At 38.7% G+C, this 11,616-nt stretch overlaps 1 protein-coding gene across 1 annotated transcript; it reads left to right on the forward strand.

Moving 5' to 3' along the window:
- The first annotated feature begins 800 nt into the window (after window positions 1-800).
- LOC144631528 (histone-lysine N-methyltransferase KMT5B-like) lies at window positions 801-10,920 on the forward strand. Its single transcript, XM_078489971.1, has 7 exons — window positions 801-1,268; window positions 2,725-2,834; window positions 4,017-4,183; window positions 4,641-4,660; window positions 5,198-5,334; window positions 6,622-6,731; window positions 8,651-10,920. The coding sequence occupies exons 1-7, from the start codon at window positions 963-965 to the stop codon at window positions 9,241-9,243; spliced, it is 1,443 nt and encodes a 480-aa protein (XP_078346097.1). The 5' UTR covers window positions 801-962; the 3' UTR covers window positions 9,244-10,920.
- Window positions 10,921-11,616: the final 696 nt, after the last annotated feature.

An 11,616-nucleotide genomic window follows, 5' to 3' on the forward strand; every position in this document is an offset into this window, starting at 1 on the left:
GGAAAAGTTGCTTTACAATATACCCAGAAGTTGCTCTAAAGTTGCTCAAATATCAAAAAGTTGCCACCAAAATTTAAAAAAGTTGCTTGCTCTCTAGAGTCATTTTGTTTTATTTCCATTTTCCTCGTCTGAAATTTCATCTGATTGCAATGCCATAAGTGACTCGCACTTCAGCAAATAATTTAAAGAAATTATCTTGATTAGAAGCAGCGTTTTGGATTTTAGGAGCAACTTTCGAGCAACTTCTATTATCAGAAGTAACTTTTTGGGGTTTTTGGAGCAACCTTTGAGCAACTTTTTGCGATTTTACGGGCAACTTTTTGGGAAATCTCGAGCAACTTGTGGAAAGCCCTAGGTGGATGGCCGGGGGCAGGCTCTATGTTGCAGCGAATAACCGCTGGATTTAAGCGCCCGTTAGATAGATAGCCGCTGTCCAGATTTCGTGGGCGTAAAGCAAGTGTTATTTTATTGTCATTTTATTATATCCTTTGTTTTAATAAGATCAGTTTTGATAAAACCAGCTTTAATAAAATCTTTCGAAATGGAACGACTTTTTATGGTTTGGATCGGTTTTATGTCAATTTGTTGCTCAAAAGTTGCCAAGGAACGCAAAAGTTGCCCTAGGTTGCTGGTACTACAAAAAGTTGCTCAAAACGCTAAAAGTTGCTCAAAAGTTGCCGAGCACAATCTATTTATGTCTACTTTTCATGCATGCCCTTTCATGCTCCCCTCCTCCTCCCCTGTGAAAAATACCCGTCCCCTACACCGAAGGGCATTGTCGCGCGTGTCACGTGACACGTAAATTAATAACGGTAAAATGTCGATACGCGTAAGTTCTGAAATATGAAATTTGTCTTACGTTTTGTGGCCGAGTAAAACGGATAAAGGCTTCGTTTTTCCCTCGTGAGATAAAACAGGATAAAAGAGAAAGAACTTAGCTTGAAAGTTAAAAGGAAAAAGCAATGGTTATGAACAACGAGTCGCAGAAAACGGGAACGCCGACGCAAGCGAGGCAACTGGCCGAAAGCGACGACATCGCTAGTAGCTTGGTTTTGGACACGATGCTGGGCTTTACGACGCACAAAATGGCCGCAAGATTTCGCCCTCTGAAAGTCGATCAAGAAATTGTGAGGAAAGCGGTGGAAAGATATCGCAAAGACGGTGATATCGAGCAAGCTTACAACGAAATTGTGTTCAACGCTGGGGATTGGGAGCGATGCTATTTCATCACAAAATCCAAACCTCAAATTGCGGCTTTCAAGGAACACGTAAGTTAATCAAGCTGATAAGCATGGTAGCAGTTTATAAACGATAAATTTGCTTTATTTATTGAACATTTTAAAAAGCTGTAGCATAGCACTGAAGTGTCTGCTTCGCATTTCGTTAGTTTCGTATTCAATCTTTCTTCAGTTCATGCGAGCGCGTGTTCCTCATTGTGCAACGATCTTTGCACCAACTTTTGTGTAGTCGTAATTAATTTATGCGGGATCGACTCAACGACATGTTCTCAATATGAAATATTTGGCCAGTCTTCAATGGATTAGCACTTCTAGATAAGACTTTTACCTTTCCATCGGAGATTTTCTGGTGAGAATTTCGGTTTCTGCATCCCTCCCACTTCCGTTTACCGAAATTCGAAGCAGTTGGAAATGACGTAATGGGTTGCTGGGTACCAAAGCTTCCGGAATTTCAGGGAATTTCCCAATTTCTTAAGAACTTCCAGCCGTTTATATTCCTAGCTGTATCATTCAACTTGCTTTTAAAATTGTTTAAGAAGTTAAAGATACAGTGCGAAGGTGGGCTTTGCCTAATTACATGAATGTTAATTACATTATGTCAAATATCATCTATTTAAATCTATTTAAGCTCACATATGACTTGTGTATTTAACAAATTCATGTCAGAGTTTTTTGCATTTGTGTTCTTATCAAATTAATTTATTGCCCAATAACTTGATCTATAAGTTAGATCTAAAAGGTTATGGGTGTAAACTTCGAGTTTGTTTACTTTCACATTTAATTTTTTGTATACAAAGTTGTCAACAGCCTCTATTGTGCAATCTCAATGTTGGTTTGTTTGTGTTGTGACAAAAATAAATTATGGATTGAGGTTCATATTGCTTTCAGGCTGAACTTGTCACCACACAAATGACTGACTTGCCTTGATTTCTCTGAAATCATTAAGACATATTCATGTGCAAAGCATAAGCATAATTCATACTGTAAATCCAGCAACAAGAAAACTTAGGACTCGCTTAGTCAAATGAAATAACCTGTACAAAGCTCTCTTAGAATAATTTCAGGGCGCCCAAAGGCTCTTATATAAGAAAGCTTGCATTGGGTACCCAGCCCTTAAAATCTTTCGTGATACCAAAGCTATACAAGTGGCCCAGAGATATAAGTAAGTCGCCTGTGGTCCCCAGGCTCTGCTAGAGCACAGCTCTGGTGTTTTGTTCAATTTTGGAGCTGGCGACTAAATTGAAACCAAAGTTCCAGCCTGACGACTAAAATTTAGAAGAAGAATTGAAAGCGTGAACTTAATTTAGCAACTAAAATTTTTCACTGGCGACCAAACTTGAGCAGTCAGTGGCCAACTGGCGACTAAGGAAAAAAATAAACTTAGAGGGTTGTTTATTTACATCTGACATATTCTTTTTTTAATACGGTAATGATAATAATATTATTTGAAATAAAATTGAACACAGACATTTTATTTTGGGACTAGGTTTTTAGATATATTGGCATATTTCATCATGATTCTGGTTACAAAGTGGTACCATGCCATCGCTATTCTGGAGAGGATGGTGGAGCAAAAGTTGTTGCCACTTGTGAATGGTGAGTAAATTAAAATTTTTACTACCGAAACAGGAAGAGCGCGAATTCAAAAACATGCGTAACGGTTGTTTTTGGTGCCAAACAGCAACGATCTGCGTCACATTGCTTGTCAAATGAAAAAGGTAAACGCATGTGGTTACATTCCTTTGCATTCTCACTTCATTGTTCATGCTCTACCTGTTTCGGTAGTACTTGTTTCAGGAACTTAATTTAAACCATACAATCATGTCTTTCCCTGTTGAAAAGTCAAACCACATGGGCCTACTGACAGATATGGATGAAATTGTTTCAAGTATAGTATAAATAAGGGGTTTAATACTGGTAATTTAAAAGTACGCAAAATCATTTCATTTATTGGCTAACAACTTACTTGTAATTTAATGTGTTGGAATTTTTTAGTGCGGTTTTCAGTACAGACTATTTGAAACCAACTCATCGAAGTTAAAGGTGTCAAAACTCAACTGAAACTTGTCAACTTGCCCAAGCAAATTTGAATTAAATTTACAAGTTGGTCTAGTATGCTGCCAATTTAATAGAAAGATGTTAAACTCCTTGCAAGATAATTAAATGTATTTTTCTCACTCTGGAGGTTTCTCCAGTGTAGTGAGTTGTCATAGTGTAATAATGATTGTAAATTAATAATAATAATAATAATAATAATAGTAATTTATATAGCGCTATTTAGCTAATCTTTCATACCGCTTTACAATCATTATGCTAAAATATAAAATAAAATTTAAAAAATTTACTAAATTAAATCGACTGAGCTAAAAATATCACTACATGCACAAAATGAAGTTATAAAAGTTTATAATCTAAAAACTAAAAATATCATGATAATTTTACAGAGCTTAAAATATAAATATGTGTATAAGAAAAAAAAATAAATGTCATAGGCTTCTTAAAAAAGATAAGTTTTTAGATTCTTCTTTAAAATATCTTCTGATGCGGATTTTCGGATGATGAGAGGCAAGTTGTTCCACAGCCTTGGTGCAGCAGTGCTGAACACCCCGTCCCCGTAGGTCTTAAGTTTACCCTTTCACGGCCTTTGGCACAGTTAGCAGTTCTTGGTCACTGGTACGTAATGACCAAGGGAACTTTTGAAAACTCAGCAGACTAAAAAAATATAGTGTAGAGACTTCATGTTTGTAGAGCTTCATTGTACTGTGTTTTATTTTTTAGGAGTAAAGGTGATAAGTTGCCGTTTCTATGTGGGTGTATCGCAGAAATGAATGAAGAGGAAGAAAAAAAGCTCCTTCGTCCTGGAGAAAATGACTTCAGCATAATGTTTTCCTGCCGGAAGAATGTATCGCAGCTTTGGCTTGGTCCTGCAGCCTACATCAACCATGGTAAAAAAAAAATGTATCTTTTAATTTACACGAAAGTGTTGATTATGTGGCCCACAGTACTTGACATATGGAAAATAGTCAAGGAAAAATTGTGTGCCTATTTTTTTAATTAATCAGAAACATGCACTGTATTATATTTAACAATTATTCCACAAGTGTGCGTTGGATATGAGATGGTAGATAGCCAATGAGGAGCGAAGCGCAGAGTTGGCTATAATGATCCCATATCTAAGAAGCGCAAGTGGAATAATTGTTTTATTAAAAACATCCAAAGAATTGCAATATTTGAGCTCCCAAGCTGTTTTTGTTGACGCGTATTAGCTACCATATTTGTGGTCAATGGTATATGAGCTCATATACCATTGCCTGTTAACCAATCAAACCTGAGGAATTGCAATGTACCATTGCTAGATTTTAATACTGATTAGTAACATGCTGTGTTTTGCTTCTCTTATAGATTGCCGTCCCAATTGCAAGGTGAGTTATTTAATTTTATCTTGATGTGTTTATAACCTTTTGACATTTATAACAATAATTTTACATTGTACTATTATGTGATTATATGAGCAACTGACGATGTTTATTTAATGTGTACATTACACCAAGCTATGGTCTTGGTGCATCCTGCAGTTGTGACCAGCAAAGTCTGCAGAACTAGGTCAGCTACACTGTATCTGCCCCGTGATTTGGTGCAGCTTGTTTCTATTGATTTGTTAAAATTCCTTACTGTGTACCTCGCCTTTAAATCACTCTGGCCAATCACAAAGGATGCAAACAATTTAGGGATCCAATCAAAACTTGAAGCAAATACCTGTAGCTGGCACGAAGTGTGGGTAAAAGAGCATATTAAGCAAGTCACAACTGACTTTGGTTTTACCTTTGATTGGATATCGTAAGAAAGTCTTATGCAAACCAAAGTAAATGCAAATTACTTTTGACACTCAACTGAAAATCACTAACACAGCAAGATTACCCTATATTTTTTCTAACATGTTTTCATTTCTGTGGCATCAGTTTGTCTCCACTGGCCGAGACACTGCTTGTGTTAAGGTTTTACGAGACCTTGAGCCAGGAGAGGAGATCACGTGTTATTATGGTGAAGACTTTTTTGGTGACGACAACAGCAAATGTGAATGTGTGACATGTGAAAGGTATGGAGGTTCAAAAACTTGAGATTACACTGCACTTTATAGGTCAACCTCGCCAGGGCTCAAAGTAACAGCCAGTCAATGGACAATGTCCAGTCAAGATGACAATAATATTTGTCCGGACAAAGTTTTGGTTTGTTGGTCATTTTGGCCGGTCACATACATGGCTTTTAAAATGATAACTAATGACTAGAAAAGTAAATAACAGTGTCGCTATCACATCTTGTCTTACAAGGGCAAGACACAATCTATTCAAAAAATTACAGCCAAAACAGTGAAGAAATAGCAGGTCTCTGATCTTACGAACAGCAGAAACCAGTGGTAATGAAATATTGCTATTTTCAATATTTTGACCGATCAGAAACAACACATGACCCCCAGGGGGGTACTCCGGCTTGTAAATGACGGGGATGATCGAATGGAGGCAAAACTCAGGACCCAAAAAAATCGCAAAGTCTTCCGACATTACCCAAAAAAATCCCTGGACCAAAAAATAACTCCCAAAAAAATCCCTTGTCAAATATTACCCCTAAATTGCCAGGAGGGGCAATAATATAACACAAAGAAAACCATAAAAAATTGAACGCTCGTGTTTGTTTGTTCATCATACCATAAATACGCCAAGGCCGCGCCAAGGCGCTTAAGTTCGTTTTTAATACCCAAAAAAATCCCCTATTTAAATCAAGTCACCCAAAAAAATACTTGCACAATTTTCCAACCCAAAAAAATCCCGGAATCGAAAATTTCAAACCCAAAAAAATCCTTCGATCATCCCCGTCATTTACAAGCCGGAGTACCCCCCTGGGACATGACCGAGCTAAAATCTGGTCAACATGACCAACAACTGTTCAAAAGTTATTTTGAGCCCTGCTCACTAAAAAAGTTGGATTGACTTGACAATTCTATACTGGCAACATGGCAGTATAGACAGTGCCTCTGTTTGTTGTTGTAAACAGAGACTGAAGAGCTTCATGTAAATCATCCTTCAATTTTCCAATTGAATCTCAGATGTTTTTTTGGAAATATTAAGAATTGAACGTGGAAAGAGAGGTTTAGAGTTAACATTTTTCCAGCTTAAGCCAGGGATGTAGATTAATTAGTCAGGAGTTGGGAAAAATACCCGTCTGTTGCATAAATTTTACTTCCTTGACTAGTACTTACCTACAGCAAAGTCATCTCCTCCAGTTTCAAATCTTAGCTACATCCTTGCTTTAACCCCATTATTTTTAAATGACAATAATAAAAGATATGTAATTGATATGTAGTCATTTTGTGTGGTCTGTCTTGCAGGCGAGGAGTTGGTGCATTCAAGTCGAAAGTGAAAACTGTTGACAAGAAACAGAAGTACAGCTTCAGAGAAACGGACAAGAGGTTAAAGAGGCTGGCTCGTAGAATGACAGGTAAGCAAATTCTAAACACTGTTGCCCAGCAACATAACTCGTGATGTCATAAATAAATAATAAATATGTATATAAATAGAATTTACAATGTACAGTGGCTCATCCACGGAGTTGCTTTCGTTCACTGTTCCCAGATCTTAACAGAATTTAGAAGTGTTGGTTTTTGTGGAGGAAGAAAAATCTGAATCGGTAGAAAAACCCTCGTAGCCAGGATGAGTAAGAAACTCAACCCACACATGATGCCAGGTCTGGGAACTGAACCTGGGCCACATTCATGGGAGGCGAGTGCTCTCACCACTGCACCATCCCCGCTCCCTGCTGTGTGGGAAAGTCATTATTATTTAGCCTTTTTTAATGAGAGATCATTTGGATGTACTCTCTTATTTTGTTATATTTATGTACTTGTGGATTATATTTATGTAGCTTGGATGCCCAGGGGACACTTTGCTCAGGATAGACTGTCCACAGCCTCTTGATTTTTCAACGCAAAAAAGCAGACGAAGTTAGCGCGAAGCGCGAGCGCGCGGGGGGAGGGGGCGGGAAGCGAGCGAAGGAAAAATAGAGAGGCTGTAGACATCTTTGAATAAAAGTGGAAGTATTAGACTCCTCCCCTTGTCATCGCCTTGTAATTTTCAACTCCGCCTCTTGACCTTTCAATTAAATCGGACCAATTAAATTTGAGCAGTAAAGTGCTTGTTTAATTGACTACTAGTGTCAGTTTTCAAAACAACTCGTGAGTTTTTTATTTCGATGTTGAGTTTGCGTCTGAGACGACTTCTTCAATCCCCCAAAAACCTGCTAAAAGAGGCAGAAAGCCGAAATCAAGCGGTCCCTCCGACTGTTGCTGAATATGTGGGTGCTCATTCGCGATTCGCTTGGGGAACTTCGGCAAGACACCGTACATAGTACATCTCTACAGAAAATTTATCTGTCGAGCCAAAACGCGTAGGTGGTTTACGGCGAAAGTTGGCAGACGTCTTGGTCGATTTGGGAAACGCAGTGTAAGAAGACGAATTTCGTTCTAGTAGAGTGTGTTCATCTTGTGCATCTAAAGCTAGAAGTGCATGTTAAATAATAAAGAAATCCCTAGCGCGACCGATAGATTGCGTAGAATCTCCTACAAGGCAAGTTGATCGTGACCAGCGATTCAAAAGAATGTCACGTTTGCCTCACGCGTCTTCGGCGAGGCAAAGTTATGCCGGCCAAGTGATTCGCCAAAAGTTATGCCGCAAAAGTTATGCCGGCCAAGTGATTCGCCAAAAGTTATGCCACAAAAGTTATGCCGCAAAAGTTATGCCGGCCAAGTGATTCAATTTGATCATTCATGATTCTTTTTAGCGGCGAGACAACAAGAACAACAAAGCCCTGTGGGGAGCTGACTATTAAAGTTTACATTTACATTGCATTTGTTTCGCCGTAGTACAGTCGGTAAAATTCCAACTACCGTAGTCTACGTCCTTCGAACAAAGAAGGTGGCGAACAGCCTCTTTCTGTTCGTCTTTGAGCGACGAAACGTTTGGAAATTTCTCCAACGAGCCTTCCAATAATCGATCCATCGCAAATCACAGCATGTCAATAGTGATGACAACTCGAGCAACCGCAAGACGCCGCTTGCAAGCAATCATGATCGGCCGTTGTTAAGGCGATGACACTTTTGCCGCCTTTCAGCCAATGAGAATTTTCCGTTTCTGGAGAAACGGGAAATTCAATATTTCCAAAGATGTCCACAGCCCCTCTATTTTTTTTCGCTCCCCGCCCCCCACCCTCTTGCTTCTTGCGTTTTGCGCTGGCGTCCAGTTCTCTCGCCGTTCTCACCGCGCGCTCATCGATCGAAAAACACGAAAAAATAGAGGGCTGTGGACAGTCTATGCTCAGGACTAAAGTTTGTTCTAATTCAGTCTATATCTTTTCTTTTGCAGATTCTTTTATTGATGTTGATAACGTCGTAGTTTCTGAGGATGTTGACGAGGCGAAGCAGTTTCACGAAGAAATAGATTGTTTAATCTCAGTTGACCTTCAGACTGTTGAAGATGATGTGGTTGATGCCACACCAACAATTCCTGCACACAGGTTCTACTCAAAAACAAATCGACCAAAGCCTCGAGCAAATGTCACAATTGGCCTGGAAGAACTGAACGCTTCGAAGAGAAAACGCAGGAAAAAGGGCCCAAAATTGTGCATGCCGACAAAACGTAAGAGAAGAAGGCATCATCTTACAAGAGAATATGAAGAGGATCCGCCAGATGAGATATGTGAGTTTATTCCTCCTGTGAGGCATGCTTCTGTGGACAGTGGCGTAGACTTGTCAGACAATGTTGATAGTGATTTATTCACGTATGGTCGTAGATATAAGGCTGTTATGGATCGAGTGGACTATCTTCCCTCAAGAACATTGGGAAAATCCAGTGATACATACGTGCTGTCAGGACGACATGTTTCTATTGATACCAACATGAAGTCTCTTCCATTCTATAAAAGTTCTGCTAGTTACAAATGTCCGTGCTGTCCCTGAGTTCATTTGAACATGGTCACGGGAGTGAAGGGAGCATTGACTGTTTTCTTAATTTATGAATCATCTTTTAAATAGGTGGCAAAATTCTTTCTTGGTCAGTGAGGTTGTTAAGGATGTAACAAAATACCTGACTAAACTCTGTTAAGTCAAGTCAACTGCTGAAGCCATTGTGTTTGTGATGGTTTTTAATAATTATTTCACTCACCTGGAAATAGAAATTTTCTCATAATTATGGTGAACTACCTGCCATATACCACCCATTTTTACAGTCAAAACTGATCATCAGGGGCTTAGCTATGAAAAAACTAAGCCGGCTCTTTTGGTCTTTTTACCTCCAAAATTGCCCTAAATCTTTGTTTTCTTGCAAAAGTTCAGCTGGTGATAACACAAGCAGCCCAAGCACTCCCTTTGGACCACATAAACAGCACAATATGGCGCCGAATTATAAAGGTTAGTATGGAATTTTCTACAAGACATCCATGGAGGTAGGTAAAAGTGAAAATTCTCAATAAAAATGGCTTACCTTTTTCGAAACGTGTGTTGTTTGCTCCTGGTGTGGTTATTTTACAGATTTAACCCCACTTAACTGAAGGGAAAGCCGGGATAAAAAAATCGCTTAAATGGGGATAAATCGGCAAAATAACCACACCAGGAGCAAACTACACACGTGTGGAATAAAGTAAGCCATTTTTATTGAGAACTTTCACTTTTAACTACCTCCATGGATGCCTTGTAGAAAACCCATACAGACCCTTATAACTCGGCACCATATTGTGTTGTTTGTGGTTCAAAGTGAGAACTAGGGCTGCCTGTGGTAATAAGCTCTCTTTCAATTGGTGAAATCAGCTGGTAGCCGGCTCTTAGGGCCTGTTTACATGGAAGGCGGGTGCCCCGGCCAACCGAGCTACCCTGAGAGAGCCAACTTTTCATACGTTTCTTTAGAGAACGCATCATTTGGAGCTACATGGTTTTCCCACGCTGTGATACGCTTCAATGACGCTGTCTCAACTCGGGTAGAAGGGCTGTGAATTCTGCATGTAAAGGCGGGCTATGTTTCATCCCTTCTAGCCGGGTAACTCGGTTAGCCGGGGCACCCTCCCTCCATGTAAACAGGCCCTTAGCTTCGTCCCTGGATTCCTTCCGCTAATGAAGTAGAACTAAAATTACTTTGATAAAATTTTTATGGTCACAGTTTTAAACCTTTAACTTAATTTGGATTGAATTTGTCAGGCATATAATGATTGCTTTTGGCCTTCTCACTGTATGCTCACCTTCTGCAGCAACTGACGTGACATTGTTCTGATTAGAAAACTTCCAAGTTTTTATTATCAATTTTCTAAAGATGAATTAATATGAACACATTGATATTATTCATTATTTATTATTCAAAAGGTTTTTACACTGAACTGTCCTGAACTTCTTAAATATTACATTTTCCCATTTTACTTCCCAATAACTTATCAATATTATCATAATGGTAATGTAATCTGTATATGACAAAATGTGTTTGAATGTAGGTCTCATGTTTTATGTGAAGTTCATTCTTGTGAATAATACTTTCTAGTCTAATGTAAGACTTTTATGCCCAAATAAACCAACAATTGGATGGTGTTAAAGGGCTAGTTTTGATTTATTTTTATATTTATTTCTTTTGTAGAAATAAGGAAGAGTTTACTCTATGAAGGGTGGGGGGGGGGGGGGGAGGTAAATCTGGTTGTTGACAAAATGTTTTACTTAATAGGTGAAGCTTTAGTGCAGTTTGTCAGTATCAATTTGAAGATTGTTTTCTAGTAAAAAGGTTGTGCTATATAACTTCATTATTATTGGGTCCTCTTAATGAAAAAATGGTCACCAGAAGCATTAAACTGTCACCTGTCCGTCTTAATTTTCTTAACGAAAATTTTAATAGACTGATAATTAAATATCATTTGAAAGGCCGCGGGCAACTTCTTCCTCGTGGAATTTTGGTTAAATTGAACATCGTCCAAACAACTCCGTATTTGAAATTTGCTTACTTGTGCTAAACATTGCCCTGTATTTCATTTTGCTGGTTTTTGCTTCGTTTTTCAGAAATATTAAACGTTTTCAAAACAAACAAACAAAAATACGTTTGCGGCTTACGTTGTCCACATTCGGCCAGCAGTATGAGTCAGAGTTTTTCGACACATCGCGTACAAATCTTTCCTTGTAGGGTTTTGTCCCGGGCAGGTGACAAGCATTTCAAAAACGTTTTTACACCATATCGTGGCACACCACGGCCATGTTTTCATGTTGATTTGCATTAGAGTATGACTGGATATCGCATTGTGACGTAACTGTCACGTGTTAGGAAATGAAAAAAGGTGATGATTTGGTTGTGAAAATTAAATGCTG

The sequence above is a fragment of the Oculina patagonica genome, chromosome 12 (assembly GCF_052425735.1).
Source record: "Oculina patagonica isolate OP01 chromosome 12, crgOcupat, whole genome shotgun sequence".
NCBI lineage: Eukaryota > Metazoa > Cnidaria > Anthozoa > Scleractinia > Oculinidae > Oculina > Oculina patagonica.

What these genes read in the sequence shown, in the direction of transcription:
- LOC144631528 (XM_078489971.1), top strand. Translation starts at nt 963, where the DNA reads ATGGTTATGAACAACGAGTCGCAGAAAACGGGAACGCCGACGCAAGCG. An exon ending in TTGCGGCTTTCAAGGAACAC is followed by an intron (nt 1,269 to 2,724) that starts GTAAGTTAATCA and finishes TTTTGGGACTAG; the next exon opens with GTTTTTAGATATATTGGCAT. An exon ending in TGCAGCCTACATCAACCATG is followed by an intron (nt 4,184 to 4,640) that starts GTAAAAAAAAAA and finishes CTTCTCTTATAG; the next exon opens with ATTGCCGTCCCAATTGCAAG.